The sequence below is a fragment of the Vombatus ursinus genome, unplaced genomic scaffold (assembly GCF_900497805.2).
Source record: "Vombatus ursinus unplaced genomic scaffold, bare-nosed wombat genome assembly UNPS02004677.1, whole genome shotgun sequence".
Classification (NCBI taxonomy): domain Eukaryota; kingdom Metazoa; phylum Chordata; class Mammalia; order Diprotodontia; family Vombatidae; genus Vombatus; species Vombatus ursinus.
Genome location: NW_020944455.1, coordinates 2,258,627 through 2,279,227, shown reverse-complemented (window position 1 = coordinate 2,279,227; position 20,601 = coordinate 2,258,627). Strand labels below are relative to the sequence as shown.

General features: G+C 40.3%; 1 protein-coding gene across 1 annotated transcript in view; it reads right to left on the bottom strand.

Annotated features, from left to right (window-relative positions):
• Nucleotides 1-20,288, bottom strand: part of AMMECR1 (Alport syndrome, mental retardation, midface hypoplasia and elliptocytosis chromosomal region gene 1) — a 77,674-nt gene extending 57,386 nt beyond the window's left edge. Inside the window, exons 1-2 of the mRNA XM_027839132.1 lie at nt 20,272-20,288; nt 19,827-19,937 (exon numbers count right to left, since the gene is read on the bottom strand). Of these exons, the coding sequence (XP_027694933.1) occupies nt 19,827-19,937; nt 20,272-20,288 (128 nt within the window). The remainder of the gene's footprint in view (nt 1-19,826; nt 19,938-20,271) is intronic.
• Nucleotides 20,289-20,601: the final 313 nt, after the last annotated feature.

Here is a 20,601-nt window from a genome sequence, read left to right as displayed (position 1 = left end):
ACTGAGAAGGCAAGTAATATGATATCAATTACATATATGAAATAATATAAAACATATTTCTATATTAGCCATATTGCAAAAAAAAAGCAAGAAAAATAAAGTAAGAAAAATTATACTTCAACTTGCATTCAAAGTTCATGAGTTTTCTCTCTGGAGATGGACAGCATTTTTTCATCATGAATCCTTTAGAATTGTCTTGAATCATTGTATTGATCAGAGCAGCCAAGCCTTTCACAGTTGATCATCATTACAACATTGCTGTTACTGTGCACAATGATCTCCCAGCTTATCTCACTTTGCTTTGCATCAGTTAATATAGGTCTTGCTATGTTTTTCTGACACCACCCCCTCATCATTTTGTACAGCATGATAGTACTCCATCACAATCATATGCTACAACTTGTTCAGCCACTTCCCAATTGATGGTTTCCAATGATTCAATGAGGGGATGATTTCCATCCTCTCAATTTCCAATTCTTTGCCACCACAAAAAGAGCTGCTAAAAATATTTTTTGTACATATAGGTCCTTTTCCTTTTTCTTTGATCTCTTTTGGATACAGGCCTAGTAGCAGTATTGCTGGGTCAAAAGGTATGCACAGGGTGGAGGGGGCGGAGCCAAGATGGCAGAGTGAAAGCAGTGACTTGCTTGAGCTCTCCCCCAAACCCCTCCAAATACCTGTAAAAAAAAAAATGGCTCTCAACAAATTCTAAAGCAACAGAACCCACAAAAAGACACAGAGAAACAAATTTCCAGCCCAAGACAACCTGGATAGTTGATTGGAAAGGTATATCGCGCCAGGCGGGAGAAAAGTGCAGTGAGGTGTGGGCGCGTAGGCCGCAGCGACCCTGGAGCAGGCCTCGAAGGACTGAATCGAGGGCAGCTGTGGCAGTTTCCAGACTTCTCAACCCAGGAACGCCAAAGACAACGTGGAAGGTCAGTGGGAAAAGTCTGTGACTGCGGTGAGAGAGGAGCTAGGTCTCAGCCACAAGCCCGGGGCCATGGCTTTTTCCTGAGTTTCCAGCCCACAGACTGAGGGGAAATCGAGTGGCTGATCAGAAGGGGATTGCAGGGATCTCTTTGCCAATGCTGAGGCAGGAATCTCTTGCTTTACCAGTGCTTGGATCTGGGTCACAGTTCTGAGGGGTGGTCCCCGGGGCAAGGAGGAACGCTGGTGTGGTAGAGCTTGTTGTGGCTGTGTAGAGGAAACACCTCGCCCCTTATCATAGCACCTTGGAAGAACTGAAAATTTACAGGTCCCTAGTAGTACCTCTGAAAACAGCTGTACAAACCCCTGAAGCTTGGGACAGTACACTCTTCACATTGGAAGCAGACTTTTCCCTTAACAAAGAGGTTAAAACTCAAGTAATTGGCCGGGATCATGAGTTAGCAGCGCAAAAAGAGTCAGACTATATTATTTTACTTTGGTGACAAAGAAGATCAAAACATACAACCAGAAGAAGACAACGAAGCCAAAGCTCCTATATCCAAAACCTCCAAGGAGAATATGAATCAGTCCCAGGCCTTGGAAGAGCTCAAAAGGGATTTTGAGAAGCAAGTAAGAGAAGTAGAGGTAAGACAGATTTCCATACCCCATTGTTTATGTTATTCCCTCCTTAAGCCAAATCCTATGAGAATAAGATTCACTCATTCCCTCTCACCTTCCCCCATTTCCCCTCCACTGTAAAAGCCTTTTCTTGTCTGTTTCATGTGAGATATTTTACCTCATTCTACTTCTCCCTTTCTCCTTCTCCCAGTTTAATCCTCTCTCACCCCTTAATTTTATTTCCAGATATCACTCCTTCATCTTCAACTTACCCTGTGCCCTCTATCTATCTATCTCAGGAGGCAGCCGCTGCCCTGGCCAAGCTCGGGGACTGGAGCTGAGACCACCGGCTTCTCTTTCTCACCGCAAAGACTTTTCCCACTGACCTTCTAAGTTGTCTTTGGCATTCATGGGTTGAGAAGTCTGGAAACCGCCACAGCTGCCTGCAATTCAGTCCTCTGAGGCCTATTCCAGGGTCGCTGCAGCCTGCTCGCTCACACTGAACTGCGCTCCTCTCCCTGCCCGATGCGATATACCTTTCCAATCAACTATCCCGGCTGTCTTGGGCTAGAAATTTGTTTCTCTGTGTCTTTTGTGGGTTCTGCTGTTTTAAAATTTGTTTAGAGCCATTTTTTTACAGGTATTTGGAGGGGTTTGGGGGAGAGCTCAAGCAAGTCACTGCTTTTACTCTGCCATCTTGGCTCCGCCCTCCGGTTCTGCTTTTTAAGAAGTTCTTTTCTTCAGTGAATTTTTGTACTTCCTTTTCCATTTGGTCTATTCTGCTTTTTAAGGAGTTCCTTTCTTCAGTGAATTTTTGTGCCTCTTTTACCATTAGACTAATTCTGTTTCTTAAGGTATTATTTTCTTCAGGGTTTTTTTTTTTTTTTGCCTCTTTTACAAAGCTTCTTTTACCAATTCTCTTTTCATATTTTTTTCATAATTTTCTTGCATCACTCTCATTTCTTTTCCCATTTTTTCCTCTACTACTCTTATTGCTTTCTTTAATTCTTCCAAAAATTCTTGTTGGGCTTGGGTCCAATTAGCATTTTTCTTTGAGGCTTTGTTTGTAGCTGTTGTCACAGCTGTTCTCTTCTTCTGAGTTTATGTCTTGGTCTTCCCTGCCACCTAATAGCTTTTTATGTTCAAATTCTTTTCTTGTTGTTTGCTCATTTTCCCAGCCTATTTCTTCACTTCGAACTTTATGTTAAAGTTGGGCTCTACTCACCTGGGGGTGGAGAAACACTATCTTAAGCTTTAGAGTTTTTTCTGCTGCTGTTTTCACAGCTAGTTCTGGGGGTCCGCAAGTTTTTGGTGCTTCCAAGATAGTGTGATCCTAGGAGAGGTACAATCACTGATGTCCTAATCCATGCTCTGGCCTTTACCCAGGAATGGTCTGTGGTCCCCTATACCCACAAGCACTAGTGTTCCTCTTTGCTCTGGAGGTGTGACCAGGATCCCTGCTCTCTTGTGACTGATCCCCAGCGCTCCTCTCTGCCCTGGAACTGTGTTTTAGAGCTGCATATGGGCAACAGTGTTGCCAATCAGCACCAGCTGTACCCAGTGCCAACAAAGGGTCCCCTGTAATCTCTTTTTGACCAGCTGTCTAACCCCCTTAACATCTCTCGGCTGAGAATTCCCAAAGCTGCTGCTGCTGCTGCTGCGTGTATGGGCTCCAGATAGGTTTCTATTCCAGTGTCACAAACTTCTGTCGACCTCCTAAGTTTTCTTGGGCCAGAAAAATGTTTCACTCTGACCTTCTGTTGGCACTGCTGCTTCAAAATTTGGTTTGAGGCATTATTTTAAAGTTGTTTGGAGGGAAATATTGAGGAAGTTCAGCTGGACTGCCTTTAATCTGCCATCTTGGCTCAAAGTCATTCAACTGGTAACTGAATTTAAGTATCATTGTTTTTATTAAGTTGGTGAAGCCTAACCATGAACAATGAATATCTAATTATGTATCTTCCTTTATTTCTGTGGCTCAAGCCCCATCTCCTATTTGAGACCTTTACTGGGTCCCTCAGTTGCCTCTCTCACCATCCCCTGAAACTGCCTTGTATATGTGTATATGTTGGGTCCTCCGATAAAATATAAGTTCTTTGAGGGCAGGGAATGCTTCCTTTTCATTTAGCACATAAGTTGATTAATAAATTTTTGTTGACTAATAGTTAGATCTATTTAAATCTTGAGTGTATCTTGGTAAATTAGCTCCAGGATATTTTATGCATTTTAAACTTATTTTGAGGAGAACTTCTCTATCGTTTCTTTCTGTTTTTTTTTTGTTGTTGTTGCTGCTGTTGTTGTTGTTAGGACTGTATAAAAATGCTGATAAGTTTTATTGATTTCTTTTGTCTCCTGCTACTTTACTGAAGCCCTCAATCATTGTTTAATTAATTAGCTCCTTCACTAATTCTCTGGGGCAAACATTTTTAACCTGGGATCTGTGAACTTAAAAATTTTTTTTTGTGATAACTGCATTTCACTATAATCGATTTCTTTTGTAATCCTATGTATTTAATTTTATACATTTAAAAACATTTGCGGGGAGGGTGAGGTAGGGAAGGAGAGAATTTCCTGAATGCCTGCCAAAGGGAGGATTCATGGCACACAAAATGTTAAGATCATTCGCTCAGAGGTTTTCTAAATAAATCATCATGTAATCTACAATTATGGATATTTTGGCTGTTCTTTGCATATATTTGTACCTTTACTCTCTCTTATCTCACTGCTATATTTAGAGTTTCTAGAACTGTGTTGGGCAACTAGGTATCACAGTAGGTAGATTGTCCGGACTGGAGTCAAGAAGATTCATCTTCCTGAGTTCAAATCTGGCCTCAGACACTTAGTACTGTGTATAGTACCTGTGTGACCCTGGGCAAGTCACTTCATCCTTTTGCCTCAGTTTCCTCATCTATAAAATGAGCTGGAGAAGGAAATCATTCCAGTATCTTTGCTAAGAAAACCCCAAATGGAGTCACAAAGACTTGGACATAACTGAAATGAATGAACAAGAACTGTGTCAAATAATAATGGCGAAAAGGAAGCTATATGTTTAAAGATTTTCACAGCCACATTATATAAAGATGCAAAAAAAAAAAAGAAGCATCTTAAAAATCTAACAACAGCGAAACAAGTTAAATAAATTTTGGTAATTCATGCAAAAGAAAACTACAATGCAAGTAAGATGGACAAGAGTGAGGAATAAAAAGAAATCTGCAAAGTCTTTAATGCAATAATGCAAAATAAAAAACAAAACCAAAAACCCACTATATCCACAGGAAGAATACAGATTATGACTACAGGAAGTCAATGAGTATGAATTGAGAAAGAATGCTAATGGAGCCTTAAAAGAAGTGATTGAACATTTTTATAATACTTTATGTATTGAGATGAATGCAAATGCAAACAGTTATAAATATAGTTGGTTGCATTGATGTTCAATGTTAAGTTTTTAACAAAACATTTAGTTGAAAAAATAATAATGGGGAAATTGGGCCTTCTAGTTTTACCCCTGTATTTAATGGAAAAGTCCCCAGTGTTTTTCCATTGCAAAGAATGCAAACTCTTGGTTTTAAAAATATTTTTTGATCATATTAAAGAAAGGTCCTTTCCTGTCTGTCTCTGCTTTTTAGGTTTTTTTTTTTTAACACAAATGAGCACTGTATTTCCTTAAAAACTATTTTTCTGCAACTTTTAATGTGGTTTTTGTTGTTTACATGATTCATTATGCTCACTGTTTTCTTAACATTGAACCATCCTTGCATCCTTGGTATAACTCCAACTAGGCCATAGTGAATAACTGGATATGTTACTGTAGGCTCTCTGCTAAAGTTTTGTATTAAAATTGTGCATCAATATTCATTAGTGAAATTGGTTAATAGTTCACAGAATAACAGAATTTCAGAGTTGGAAGGAACCTCAGTGACCATTTAGTCCAACCCATAGGCAAAAAATAATCCCTTCAAAAACAGACCCTGCCAGTGGTCATCCAGCCTTTGCTTGAAAGGCACTATTTCTTGAGGAAATCTATTTCATTTGAGTAGCTTCAATTTTTAGGAAATTTTCTTCAGAGCAAGCCTAAAGGTCTGAGGTCTGCCCTTAGTGCCAAAGAGAATAGCCATTCAAATTACCTGAAGACAGATATCCTGTCCCCTCTGAATCTTCCATAATTTAGGCTAAACATCCTCAATTCCTCAGGCCTCATTTCAAGGCCCTGAACTTCCAAGGCAAAAAGCCAATACCCTCACCATCTTGGTTGTCCTTCATCTTATCAATCTCTTTTGTCAGATGTGGTGTCCAGGACTGAACACAGCACTACAGATGCAGTCTCACTGGAGCATAGTACGGCTAGATGGCCACCTGTTTATTCTTGGAATCTAGGCCTCTTTAAAAACATTTTTACTAGAAACTGGACATTAAACATCAATACGAACAACTAAACTTACTTTCTAATTCTCTACATTTAAATTAACTGATTCCCATCCAAACTCTCATGATAGTCTTTCCCTCTAAGTCTCCATCAGGACCCTACGTCCATTAATTCTCATGTATTTTTCCTCCTAGAATCATAGCCTGTACCCAACTCATCTGGTTCTCATTTTTTCCCTATCTCTTACTTCATAAAGGTCTTTGCAGATTTCACTTTATATCTCATACTTATCCCTCTCAATTGCATTATAATGTTCAATTACAGCTATCATTCAAAAATGTATTTCTTAAGTGCTTAGTATGTGTCAGGCTTGACTATCCATGTTAGAAGGAAAGGCTCGGGGGCATGGTGGAGAGAGGGAGAATGAGTGGGTATTTAAATAGATGCCTCTCTTCCACCTCTCACAAAAAAGAATCAGCAAACATTAAAAAGCATATAGAAGAAAATTTAAAAAGTTCAAAAGGGGACAGACACAAATAGGGCAATTTTGTTAATGTTGCATTAAATTTAATGAACACTTTCAAGAAACTGCACAAAGCAGGGGTTCTCAGTTTCATATACAATCTGTTATGTTCTTTGCATAATGAAATGTGCATGTTTTTAGATGTTTAAGTTAGTTAACTGAATTAAAAATAACTGATAATAACAATAAAGATGATGTTACTAAAACTTGGACATAGCGTGTTTTCCGCGCAAGCTGTCACGGACATGTCATTTTCACACCTGGCTCCTCCATAAGAACTAGCACACAGTGTACTGTGTGGCTCTCTCTGGAGAGAGAGCTACACTCTTGTTTATGGCCCAAGAACAAAGCAAAATGTAAAAGTGAAGCATAGCCAACTGAGTTAACTGGACTTAGCTCTACTATGCAGCAAAGTTCCACATGTTTCAAAGGTCAATAAGTCAGTCCATAAACGTTTATTAAGTGCCTACTATGTGCCAGGTACTGGGTAAGTGCTGGTAGGCTCAGAATAGCTTCCAAAATCTAAGAGGACCTCAGAAGACATCTAGTCCCAGGGGTATCAACTATAATCTCTTCCAGAACATCCGTAACAAGGAGTTATCCTGCCCACTGGAAGACCTGTACTCAGGGGAATAGACTACCCATTCCATTTTTTGGATAACTTTGATTGCTGGGAAGTTTTTCCTCATATGGAGCCTAAATCTACCTCTTCTACTCCTCCTCTAACTAGGGACCCCCAAATGAATAGCTGGGATTAAAAAATCATTTGGATTTTCTTATATTTAGATACGGTTTCCATCTAATGCTACTAGTTTTCCTCTCAGGTACCAAACACAACAACTTGTCCAAATGACAGCCCTTCAGGCACTTGGAAACAGGTAATATATTGACCCCTAAGTGTTCACATCTCTAGGCAAGAGGTTCTCAGTACCTTCAGTCAATACTTACATGGCATCATCTTGAAACTCTTTACTCTCCTAGTCACTGGATGCTTTCCTAATATTCAAAGCCAACCTAAGACTTTGAATTTTGACCAATTAGATTTTATCTCCAATTCACCCCACTGTTCTACCCAGTTGATATCTTTCTGGATTCTGAAGCTGCTATCTCACCTGTTAGATATTCATCCCCCCCCCCCACCATAGCTAAGTCATTTGCAATTAGATAAACATCAGTTAATCAACAAGCATTTACTGAGCACTTGCACTTATGTGTCAGTTGCCAGAGCTACAAATCCAAAAGTTGAACAGTCCCTGCAACAACACACACATTATAGGAATATACAAACCGGTAAAAAAAGATACGAGATAATGTTTTTGGAGGGGGATGCACTAGCAACTGGGTTCGAAAAAAGACTCCTGCAGAAGGTGGTACTTGAGCTGAGTATTAAAGAAAACTAGAAAGTCAGAGTGGTGGAGCTGAGGAGAGAGGGCATTCTAGGGATAAGGGAGAGCCTGTACAAAATCCCTGAACCAGAATGGTCAGTTTCAGTTTGGTTGTACTGCAGAGTAGATAAAGGGGAATAATGTGGAATGAAGAGGGAAAGGTCAGATGTGACTAGGTTGTGAAGAGCTCCCCACTAAGAATGTGCTTTTCATCTGAGAGGTGACAGGGAGCCACGACAGTTAATTCAGCATAGGAGAGACAGGGTCAGACCTGTGCTTTAGGAAATCACTTTTGATAGATTGGAGACAGAAGAGACTTGAGGCAAGGTAACCCGTTAGGAGGCTACTGAAACTGTCCAGGTGGCAGGGGCTGAGGGCCAACTGTTATGTTGTCCTTTAAGTGATTCTGAGTGGAGAGAAGGGGCCAGAAGCGAGAGACGTGGTGGCAGAAAGGACTTGGCAACTGAATGGATCTGTGGGGTGAGTGAAAGTGAAGAAGTGAAGATGACATTGAGGTGGTGAACCAAAATGACTAGAAGAAATAGGCATTTTTGGAAGAGGAGAAGGTTTGGGGGGAAAGCTAATGAGTTTTGGACATGAGACTGAGATGCCTATGGAAGATCCAGTTGGAAATATCCCATAGGTAGGTAGTTATATAGTCCAATAAAGGTACATAATATAGGTCCTATATATATATATGTGTGTGTGTGTATGTGTGTGTGTATATATATATATATATGTATATGTAGCCCAATAAGTTAGTAGGACTGGGGCTTGACAGAAAGAATAAAGCTGGATATATAGATCTGGGAATCATCTGCATAAAGAAGGTAATTACATAGTATTAATGCCTTTAGTCAAACAAAGTGATCCTTAGGGGCACTCTACTAGAGACCTCCAGCCAAGGTGACAGCAAACTATTAATGACTATTCTTTAGATCTAGCCAATCAACCAGTTTTGAGTCTACCTATCAAATTCTGGCAAGACAGGCAAGTGAAAGGTTGTATCTGAATTCACTTTCAATTTTTATAGAGATAAAAAAGACATGACAGTCAGTATTTAAGGATGGACTGACTGCTAAGTAAACATGACATTACCCAACTTAATCAACAGACTGTGTGCAAAGAATTAAGCAAAATTCAGTTTAATCCAATCAGCATTTATTAAACATCTACTCTGTGTAAAAGAGACAGTGTTGTATAGTGGCTACCGTCGAATTTAGAGCTAGAAAGACCTGTGGTCAGATTCTGCCTCAGACACTGGTTTCAATGCCCCCCACACTAGTGATTTCATCTCTCAGAGGCTCAGCTTCCTTATCTGTTAAAAAAAAAAAAAAAAGAGCAAGAATAGATCTGGTACCTACCTCCCAAGGGTTGCTTTAAAAACTTTAAAGTGCTAAACAAATGTCAGATCTTTTCTCTTACCATACTTTTGACTCTTGGACCCTTTAACTCCCTTCAAGGCTCAACTGAAGGGTCAATTTGAACACAAGATTCTTCCTGATCCCGACAGATTTCAGGGGTCCCTTCAACTCTGACATTACTTCAGTTCCACTTCAGTGTATATACCATTTCTCCCATGTATAATATAAGCTACATGAGAGGAGGGACTTTGTTTTTTGTATCCCCAGTACCTGGCACATAGTTAATAAATGCCTGGTAAACTGAATGGCAAACTACAGCTGGACACAACATGTAAACACAGTATAAGAGTTTTTTTGTTTTTTGTTTTTGCTTTTTGGTGAGGCGATTGGAGTTAAGTGACTTGCCCATGGTCACACAGCTAGTAAGTGTTAAGTGTCTGAGGCTGGATTTGAACTCAGGTCTTCCTGACTCCAAGGCCAGAGCTCTATTCACTGCGCCACCTAGCTGCCCCCAGTATAAGAGTTTAAAATTTGTTTTATAGTTATAGTTCTCTGAGTCCTTCATGTGTTTTATTAGGTTAATCCCTTAATAGGTTTTGTTATTTTAAATGAAGTTTCTCTTCCTATCTCCTCCTCCCGCATTTTATTAGTAAACAGCTAAAAAGCCGATGATTGTTGTTTGTCTTTCATTTATGTTTTTGTTAAAGGTTACAATTTCTATTGTGTTATGGCCTATAAATGATGTGTTGAGCATTTCTGCCTTTCAGTCAGTCAGTCAACAAGATTTTATTAAGTGCCTACTATGTGCCAGGCACTGTTCTAAGCATTGGCTAAGCACAAAGAAAGGCCAAAAAAGCAATTCTGATATTGGTTTTGTGATGCTAAAGAGAATAGATACATTCCCTAAACTATATTCGGTAGATATCAAAGGTAAATCAAACCCAGTTTTTCTATTATTTTGTTTAAATCTTTAATATTTTTCTTATCTGTTAGACTTGTCTACATCTGAATGGGGTATGTTGAAGTGACCTAAAAGTATTTGCTTGTTATCTAAGCCTTTTTGTAATTCAATTAGCTTTTCCTTTAATTATTCAGAAGCTATTCAGTTTGGTGCATACATATTCTATATGGTCTCTTTAAGTATAATGTAATTTCTGTTGCCTATTTTTACTGTTACCTTGTCTGAGATCATGAATAAGACTACTACTTTTTTGGATTTGAATGAGACATAATAAATTTCATTCTGGCTCTTCACTTTACTTCTCTATGAAGTGTTTTTATTTTATTCATGAAAGTTTATTTCTTTATGGAGTGAAATGTTGGGTTTTGCTTTGTAGTACATTCTGTCACCATCCATCATTTTATGGGCAGCTCAGTCATTAACATTCCTGGTTATGATCATTTTCTTCCCCATAAAATTCTATTATGATATTTTTCTTTGGAAAAAGGAAAAAAATCAGCAAGAATTTTCTGCAGTTTGTACTTCTTAGGGCAATCAGATGCCAATTTTCTCCCTAATCTTCTCCTCACCTGGCCCAAAAGGGTCTTGTCCTTTTTTTTCCTTTTGTAATGGGCCCTCCATAGCCATATTTCATTTTGTTTAAGGCAACCCCCTCTCAAATCTCAACTTCTGGCACAAATAGCTTCCAACATAATATCCTTTCTTCTACATTTGAATAACCTATACATCTAGAACTCCAACCTGAATGGATATTAAATCCTTTCATCTTTCTCTTCTTTCCTTCTCTAAGGTTCTTGTTTTTGAGCAAAGCCCAAAGTTAATAAGCACTTATTAAGTGTCTACTGTGTGTCAGACACCGTGCTAAGCTCTGGGGATACAAAGAAAAGCAAAAAACAAAAAACTCCCTGCCCTAGAGGAACTCAAAGACTAACAGAGGAGACAGCATGCTAACAACTATGTACACATACACACACACACCACACACACGCGATAACTCTGAGGTAATCTCGGAGGAAAGGCACTAATATTAAGGGAAGCTGGGAAAGCCTTCTTTTGCATAAGGTGGGACTTTAGTTAAGATTTAAAGGAAGCCAGGGAAGCCAGGAGATAGAAGTGAGGAGGGAGAAAATTCCAGGCATGGGGAACAGGGAGTGAAAATACCTGGATCTGAGAGATGGAGTCTCTTGTGCAATGAATAATGAGGCAGTGTCACCTACTTTTATAGAGATAAAAAAGACATGGCAGTCAGTATTTAAGGATGCACTGGCTGCTAAGTAAACATGACATTACCCAAATTAATCAACAGACTGTGTGCTATACCAATCAAATGACCAAAGATTAATACTCTAAAGAATTAAGCAAAATTCTGTTTAATCCAACCAGCATTTATTAAACATCTACTCTGTATAAAAGAAGCAGTATGTGGAGGGGAGCCTAGAAAGGTAGGAAGGGGCCAGGTCATTAAGGACTTTAAAAACCAATGGAGAGCCACTGGAGTTTACTGAATGGAGATGCAGTGACATAGTAGGAGGATAATTTTGATAGCCGAATGGTGAAGATGTTGTGAAGTTAGAAACAACAGGACTTGGTAGCAGATTGGCTATGGGTGGTGAAGGAGCATGAGGAGGGAGAAGAATGACACTTAGATTTCAAGCCTCCGTGACTGGAAGAATGGTGATGGCCTTGACTGTGACAGAGAAGCTAGGAAGAGGAGTAGGTTTTGGGGAAAAGATAACAAGTTCAGTTTTAGACATGTTGATTTAAAAATATCTATGGGATATCTCATTCCAAATGTACAAAAAGCAGTTGGAGATGTGATACTGGAGGTTAGGACTTTATAAATAAAGTTAAGAATCACCTGCATAGAGATGATAACTGAATCCATGGGAGCTTGTGAGATCACAAGTGTAACACTATCGGGAGAGAAGGCCAAGGACACAGCCCTGCAGGATACCTATGCCCTGCAGACCTGAAGGAAAATGGAGCAAAGGAGACCGAGAAGGAGCAATCAGATAGGAGAACCAGGATACAGCAGTGCCATGAAAACCTAAAGAGAAAGAGATAGCAAGGAGAAGAGGGTGATGGACAGTGTCAAAGGATGCAAACATGTCAAGAAGGCTAAGAACTGAAAAAGGCCATTCGATTTGGCAATTAAGAGATCTTTGGTAACTCTGGAAAGAGAAGTTTCAGCTGAATCGATGAGGCTGGAAGCCAGACTGCAAAGAGAAGTGGAAACACAGATTATACATGTTTTGTTTTGTTTTTTCCCAAGAAGTTTAGCCATGAAAGGAAAGTGAGATATCCCTATTTCTTCTGAGATATTTAGACAAAGCAGGGCTCCTCTGCTAAGTGTCGCAGTGGACAGAGAACTGGACCTGGAGTCAGGAAGACTTGTATTCAAATTCAGCCTAAGACACTTAGTAGTTATGTGACCTCATGCAATATATATGACCTCTATCTGCCTCAATTTCCTCATCTGTAAAGTGGAGACAGTAATAGTACCTACCTCCCAGGGCTATTGTGAGGACAAAATGAGAAATTACTTGTAAAATACTTTGCAAACCTGAATGAACCATATAAATGCTAGTTGTTGCTATTATTATTAGTAGTAGTAGTATTGTTGTTACTATTATTATCATCAGCATCTTCCCTATTCTGTATTTAAGCACTGGACTCCTCACCTAGTCATTTCAAATTACTCATATTGGTTTACCTTCCTTAAGTTTCTTTTGTCTCCTGTGTTTTCATTTCAATCATCACATTTTTTGCAAAAAAAAAAAAAAAAAAAAAAATCCAGAAGAGACAGGAAAAGAAATTCTACTTAAGATAAAAACAGAATGCATTAAATAATCTGGGAATTAATCTAACAAGACACATGCAGGACTTACAAAAATACAACTGCAAAACAATTTTTATAGAAATAAAAGACCAAAACAATTAGAGGAATAGCCTATGTCCTAGATTGGAGTACTGTTACAGTAGCAATGACGTGCTAATCAAATTACTTAAATGATTTTATACTACATCAACAAAATTACCAAATAAATATTCTCAAGAATTAGACAAAATCCAATCCAATCCAACAAGTATTTACTGATTGTCCTCTCTGTGCAAGAGAGGTAGGGCAGTCTCGTGGATAGGGAGCTCTACTTAAGAGTTGGGAAGGCTTGGGCTCTGATCCGGCCTCTGATAATTATTAGCCACAGCATCAGAGCCAAGGTCATCTCACCTCTCCAGGCCTCAGTTTGGTGGTATCCTTTCTGATTGTCACCCAACACATTAACTATACCTCCCAGCTTTGTGTCATCTAAGGGCACAAATGAGGGGAGTTCCTGACCCATTTGACATGATCTCCCAATCAACTTGATGTTCATGGACATTTCCTAGAAGGGGGTGCCTCCAAAAGAGCTGAGCATGTGCCCTAGCACCTTGCTAAGAGGACAGAGAATTCCTGACTGATCCCAGTGACTGGGGCAGCTTCCTGTTAATGGACTGAAGAGCTCTTTCTGCCCTAGGACTTCTGCATATGTGTTTCCATGATGGATGCAGGGAGGGGATTTATCCTGCCCCTAAAAGCAGAAAATGATACCTTGAAAGAAATGCACATGGCCAAGTAGTAGGCCTGAAAAAGGAGTTTGTGGAATTCAAATTCTTGGCTGTCTTATGCTTTTTTGTTTACTTTTTTGAGCATAGGTCAGTAATCCTGCAAATGGATATTTCCAGCAATGGGTAGGTAATCTCATGGGTAATCCTGAGTTTGAAAGTTGAGCACCAGCCTCTCACAAGGAGAAGAGTTCCTTAATTGCACATGTCTCAGAGAAGAGGATTCTGCAAGTTAAGGCCTAAAGCTATGCCACGAGGGGCTAGAAGATCTGAACCTTGTCAACCCTCCACAGCACTGCTGAGTTTCTCTGATGATGCAGGCCCAAGGTAAAGGGGGAATTTCTGTTTAGCAGTCCTACACAGTACCTTTACCTTCGGAAGGAATCTAATGAGTATAATGGGTTGAGTGTTCTCTATTTCTGTATTTATTAGTGGGGGTCCCTTTGTGCCCTTTGCTGCTTATGTATCTTCTGTTGTGAGTACAATAAAGGCTATCTTATACCCAAGACCCATATTGTACACTCAGTGCCTTTGTGGGAGATGGTACCAACTCTGGGGGAAATGCTAGGTATAAGCTATATTTAAGGTTTGTTTTAGAAACCTTCCAGGACAAATTCTGGCAAAGTCGTGAGCCAAGAGACCCTTTGGATTAGGTCTCCAAGCTTGGACCTGGGCTGATCTGAGTCTAGGCTAAGAAAAGAGGGGAAGAAAAGAAAACTGAGATTATAATGTTCCAAGTAATAAACTACAGAAACCTAGTGCTAATTTCATTCTTTTTTTCCACTCCTTTCTTTTTTTCTTCTAAAGAGGGGGATAAAAGGAAATATTAACAGTATTTATGAAAGGAAAAAGAAACAACATTCAAAACCATGAATGTGAATGGAATAAATTTACATAAAATGAAAGAGGGCAGATCAGAATGGATCATCAGTGCAATAACAGCTAACATTTATATAGCGCTTACTACATGCCAGGCACCATGCTAAGCACTTTATAATTATTATATCATTTGATCCTGGAAGGTAGGTGCTATTATTATCCCCATTTCATAGATGAGTAAACTGAGGCAAAGAGAGGTGAAGTGACTTTCCCAGGGTCACACAGTAATTAAATGTCTGAGGCTGGATTTAATCTCAGCTTTTCTCGACTCCAGGTCCAGTGTTCTATTCACTGTGCCAAAGGCCTCCCCCAACTACAAGTGGTTGGTTCAACAGAAGGAAGAGATGCAGATTGGGAGAGGATGAGGTAAAGATAGGGAGGAGAAGGAGCTCCTACCCAGAGAAACCCCCACAGAAGTATGGTCTTCTGGGCTCCTATTCACTTCTTTTCTTTTCTTCAACAGGCTCCAGGAATTGGCCCTTTTGCTTCCCCATTTCTATGACCATTAATCACGGTTTCTGCCCAGTGTTTCTCTTCTTCTCTGGCCTACTATAGAATTGAATCTGGACACTGCCCTTTAAGTTTCTAAATTTTTTTGTTGTTTTGTTTTTAATTAATAATGGTTAAACAAGAAGTAATGGGCAGGAAATAAAAACACTGCCTCCTATTTATTTCCCCACCTCTTTCTTTCACTTATATCCCTATAGGAAGAGAAACAAATGATAGAGCATTCTATATAAAAGACTCAAGTCAGGTTCACTTATATCTTTTGAGGAAAAATACACTCAGCCCAATCTGGGCATTTCATCACAGGAGTGAAGGTAGAGTGGAGAAGACTGGTGTGGGGTAGGGGTGGGGAACCTTTGGCCTCTAGGCTACATGTGGCCTTCTAGGTCCTTGGGTGTGGCCTTTTGACTCAGTCCAAGTTTCACAGAACAAATCCTATTATTAAGGTGAGTCCTCCTGGGACGGGAGGGGGTGGTGAAAAGGTAGGATGCTGCCAATGGAAAGTATAGCTGGTAGGAGAAGCAGTGGGGCATTTCTGAATAAAGAAAACTATCTTTTGTCACTCCTGATAGTCCTGCTGCCCAGGAGAGACAGAACGAGTCCTACCCTGGCCAAGGGCAAAAGTAAAGACTAGAAAGGGATGGAACTCAATCTCAGGCACAATTGACTGATGGGAAAAGGTGGTGTCAAGAAAATTCTATGTTGTATGGCTACTGTGGCCAATGATTTGCGACTCACATAAAATAATCTAGTTTCATTGACAGAGGCATTACCTGTATGTACACACACATTTTATATGTACACAAGTGAAATCATACCCACACAGGGACTTTTATTATAGCACCTTTAAAAAACTTTAACTTTTAGTTTTTCTGATTTATCTCCCAGAATTAAACCCAGAATGGGTCTCCAGATAAATTTTTTTGTTGAAGAGAGCCAGAGATAGCTGTATACATACCAGAAACCTTCTGATAGACTTTGGTCCCTAGGGGGGTTAACTGCATACACAGTCCCTCCCTCTCCTAGCCTACCGCCCATCTTAGCCTCAGGGATATGTGCAGTTATGAAGAGCCAGTGACCCTCCCTTGGCCCACTGACATCTCATTGTGGATGATTGACTAAGTCATTACACTGGAGTGAGGGAGAGGGGGAATGCAGGGAAGAGTTATTGACTCATGGCTATTGTGGATCTGAGCCTCACCCTTGGACTCAGGCCTATGAAAGGGAGCAGTCAGATCTAGGAGAGAGGTCAGAGATCCAGAGAGAGCTATGAGGCTAGATAGAGACCAGAGAGCAGACTTAAGTCCCTGGGGGGGAAGGAGAGAATGCCTTCTGAACAACCCTGCCCTGCAGGGGCCCACTCAATCATAGAGATAGGGGCAGCCAGTGGCTGCCTGGAGTAAAGGAGGGAGATTTGTCCCAGATACTGCAGAGTTCCTAGACTTGCTTTCTTATGGAAAAATGGGATTTGTTCTGGACTACATCGAGTAGTCCACTAGAGGCAGCTAGGTAGCTCAGTGGATAGAGTGCTGAGCCTGGAGTCAAGAAGAACAGAATTCAAATCGGGCCTCAGACACTTACTAGCTGTGTGACCCTGGGCAAGTCATTTAACTTCTGTTTCCCTTAATCCACTGGAGAAGGAAACAGCACACCACTCCAGTATCTTTGCCAAGAAAACTCCATGGACACTACTGGCATGCTATGGTCCACTGGGTCACAAAGAGCTGGACACGACTGAACAATAACAATAACAATGAGTTCCTAGACTTAGCCTTCTAGAGAGATGAATAATAGTTCCACTTGAATTCCTGAACCTAGCATTCTGAAAAGAGCAATCATGTGGCTCTGGAGCTGAAAGAATAGTCATGGACAGTGTGGAAGAACATGATATTTACTGGACATTTGACTTTACTATTGCTACCAAGAATTACTTATATGGTCTGACAGCAACGGGGACTATCTTTCTAGCAATGCAAAGTACAATATTTCCTTTCAGGGGACCCCCAAACCTTTGTTTATCACTCCAAATCTAGAGGACTGTAGAGGTCCCCAGAAGAAGGTGAAGGGTCATCTCTCAGTCTCAATTGTGTTTCCCTTCTGAGGAGGTCTCAACCACACGGTAGCAGGGGGAATTTGAAGAGCTCTTTAGGTCCTCGGAGGGAAAGCTGGACTCACCATAGAGGAAAGGAAAGCTCCCCTGACTGTTTATGGGATCCTATGATCTTCTGGGTAGTTTTGTTTGGTATCTGGTATATATTGTTAGCTTGAGTGCTAGCATGGAGGCTGAAGGGCATTTTTTACCCACATCTGTAGAAGCTGCATAGAAGTGACCTCAAAGTCTCTGACACACACTGGCTTTGTGACCCTGTCTAAGTCATTCAACCTCTTAGTGTTCCTTGATCTCCTTAAGACTCTAAGTTTCAGGGCAGTTGCAAACCTGCATTGGCAGAGGCAGTTTCCTCATGTGGGAATTCCTAACACCACTGAAATCACAGCTCCAGTCCCTATCTCTATCCCTTATCTTAATCAGAGAAACTCAAACATGAGCTATATTCTGAGATTCCCAGGAGACACCCTGGGCAGGGGTATATGAGCCAAAGGCTGATGAATAGGAAATCCCCCAAGTTGTTTATGGCCTCAAACATTCCTTAAAAACATGAGGTATTTTTTATTAGAGTTTCACTATTTTTGAACATTGACTTAATTCTGTTTTCAAACTCATTGTGCCACTGGGTTCCACTGTCTGAGGGAACTTGGTCCATGTAAAACCAAAATTGCGGTTTGAGGCCACAGCTTATACAACAAAAGCAGAATCAAAGAGTTTGGGCACAGGAAAGGGTAGGATCAGGGGTTGTTTCTGTGAGAAGGGGTCGGAATTAGATTATAGCAAACCAAAAACACTGCAGGGATGTAGTGCTGATTTCTTTAAAGTAATACAACAGAATTTGATGGCAACACAAATGTAACAATTATGACCTTGAATGTTAATGGATCAAGTGAGTGACAGAATAGATTAGGAAAAAAAAAAAAGATGAAGCCACTGTTCAAGAATTCTAAGAATCTAAGCAACAAATAATTAATGTGTTTAAAATGTGCTTTTGGCCAGAGACAACTAAGAGTTTGGGGTACCGTGGTCAGGCCTTAGAACTGGAGAGGACTGCTAGATTTGCTAGTTTAAGGCCAGTACTCTATAGGGCCTTTCTCCAAAAAGCATCAAGGGAATTTTTTGTATAGTATTTTACAAGCCTAGAGGATCACAGATTTAAAACTGAATGAGGTCTATGACATCATTTGGTTCAACTTCATTTCAAAGATGAGGAAACTGAGGCCCCAAGAGGTTAAATATTTTGCCCATGATCATTCAGGTAGTAAGCAGAAGTGATGGGATTCAAACCCAGGTCCTCTAACTCCAAATCCAGTGCGCTGGTTCACTGGCCCACTGGCCCACACTACCTCCACTTCATTTATCTTCTTATTAAATGTATAGGACAGACGAAAAATCTGAGGCTGAGCCACACTAAGTGATTCACACTAAGTGCCATAATCAGCTGCATAATGGCCAGATAGCCAGCCTTAGAGTCAGGAAGGCGACGTCTGACACATACTGAGTGTGTGACCCTGATTGGTTGCCTGCGTTCTACCACTAAACTACAGAGCAGGTGCTGATTTACATTGGTAGAGGGAGTGTTCTCACAAGCTCACTCTACAATGAGGGGGTCACTGGTCTTTCCAAAAAAAAAAAGAAAAAAGCCATGTGCATATTAATTGCTGTAGAATATGAAAAATAACAGGAAATTCTTTTACTTCTTGCTTATTTAAGGAATTTTCTTCTTTTGAAATAATTTTGGAACATGATTTGCTAGAAATCAAAACAGAACAAAAAATCAGATGTCATTAGCAGATAGCTTTTCAGAGACTAGAAATTAGGACAAGAGCCTTTTCACAACTTTAATGAGGCATTCAGGACTTTGTTATTGTGTTAGATGAAACAAAAGATATTAAGCTGCAATTAACTCTGGGTGCTGGGTGTGAAGGATCCTGCTGCCAGCCTTTGGTACCATTTCCTTCCCTAGTCCAGAGGTTTACCCAGCAATCTCAAAAGTATTTGAAAAGAGCAGAACCCAATCTTATGAGATGAAATTAATAGCAACCAAATTGAAAAGTCTAATAGGGAAGAGGTGAGAATGTTTGTTATTGAAAGCAATAAATTTTGAGAACTCAGGAACATTCAGTCCTCGGCTCTCAAGTTAAATATTGAATACAAGTCGTTCGTGAAAATAAAGCCAACAAAAAGGCCCATTAAGAAGCACCATTTGCCAGAGCAAATGGGATTACAGAATCACAACATTTTAGACAATGTGAACCAATCGTCATCAATCTCTAAAGATAAGGCAGGTGGTTAAAGGGTTGGACAAAGTTTGACTCTAGCACTCCCCCATTTCTGGCCTCCCTCTCACCACATTCTGTTTGTACAACATTTACTACACTTTCCCATTCTACCTTGTATCACAGCCATTTGAACATGCCTTTATCTCTATGTACAGACGCTCCAAGTTTCATGCAATGCCTTTTGCACATACTAGACAATGAATATTTTTTGAAGAAAATTGATTGAAGAACTTTGACCAGTTAGAAAATATTAGATTCACTTTTTAAAATGTAGAAGCGATTATTTTTAAAAAGGGATCTTTACCTGGTAAGTGTGTACTCCCTGAGTCCTGAATGCAGGTTCATGGCAGAAAAAGTACCTATGCATCCACGTAATCGTTTATCTCGACCAATCTTCCACGTAACAAACAGTGGGCTGTGATAAGAAACAGAAAATCCAGCTTACAGAAGTATTCAATCTGACTTTGCAAATATTTCCTGCATTCAACTTCTGATTACTACTGTCATATAAGTTTCATATGCAGCCTCAGAAAAATTGTGTCGCAGTGTCCTCAGTAACCTTAATGACACCAGAAGATCAGACTCTGAGCTGGAAGAGACCTCAGGTGGCAGCTGTTTCCACCCATAGCTCAACAGCATCACCCCCATAATGAGTGGTTATCTAGCCTTAGGCCAAAGGCCATCAGAGCTGAGGGACTTGCTACTTTGTAGGCAGCTCACTGCGCTTTCAGACTACTTTAATAATTCACCTGAGCTCGGTGGCCATGAGCCTAGAGGAATACCTGCTGAAACTCTTTCTTAGCTGGAATTCAAGACCTTCCAGAGATCTCCATTCTCGAGAAGCTAGAAGCAAGCTCTTCTGTCTCCCATACCCTACTGTGAATCAACAATTAATAAGCACTTATTCTTTTATTTTTTTGGGGGGGGCGAGGCAATTGAGGTCAAGTGACTTGCCCAGAGTCACACAGCTAGTTAAGTGTTATGTGTCTGAGGCCGGATTTGAACTTAGGTCCCCCTGACTCCAGGGCCGGTGCTCTATCCACTGCACCACCTAGCTGCCCCAAATAAGCATTTATTGG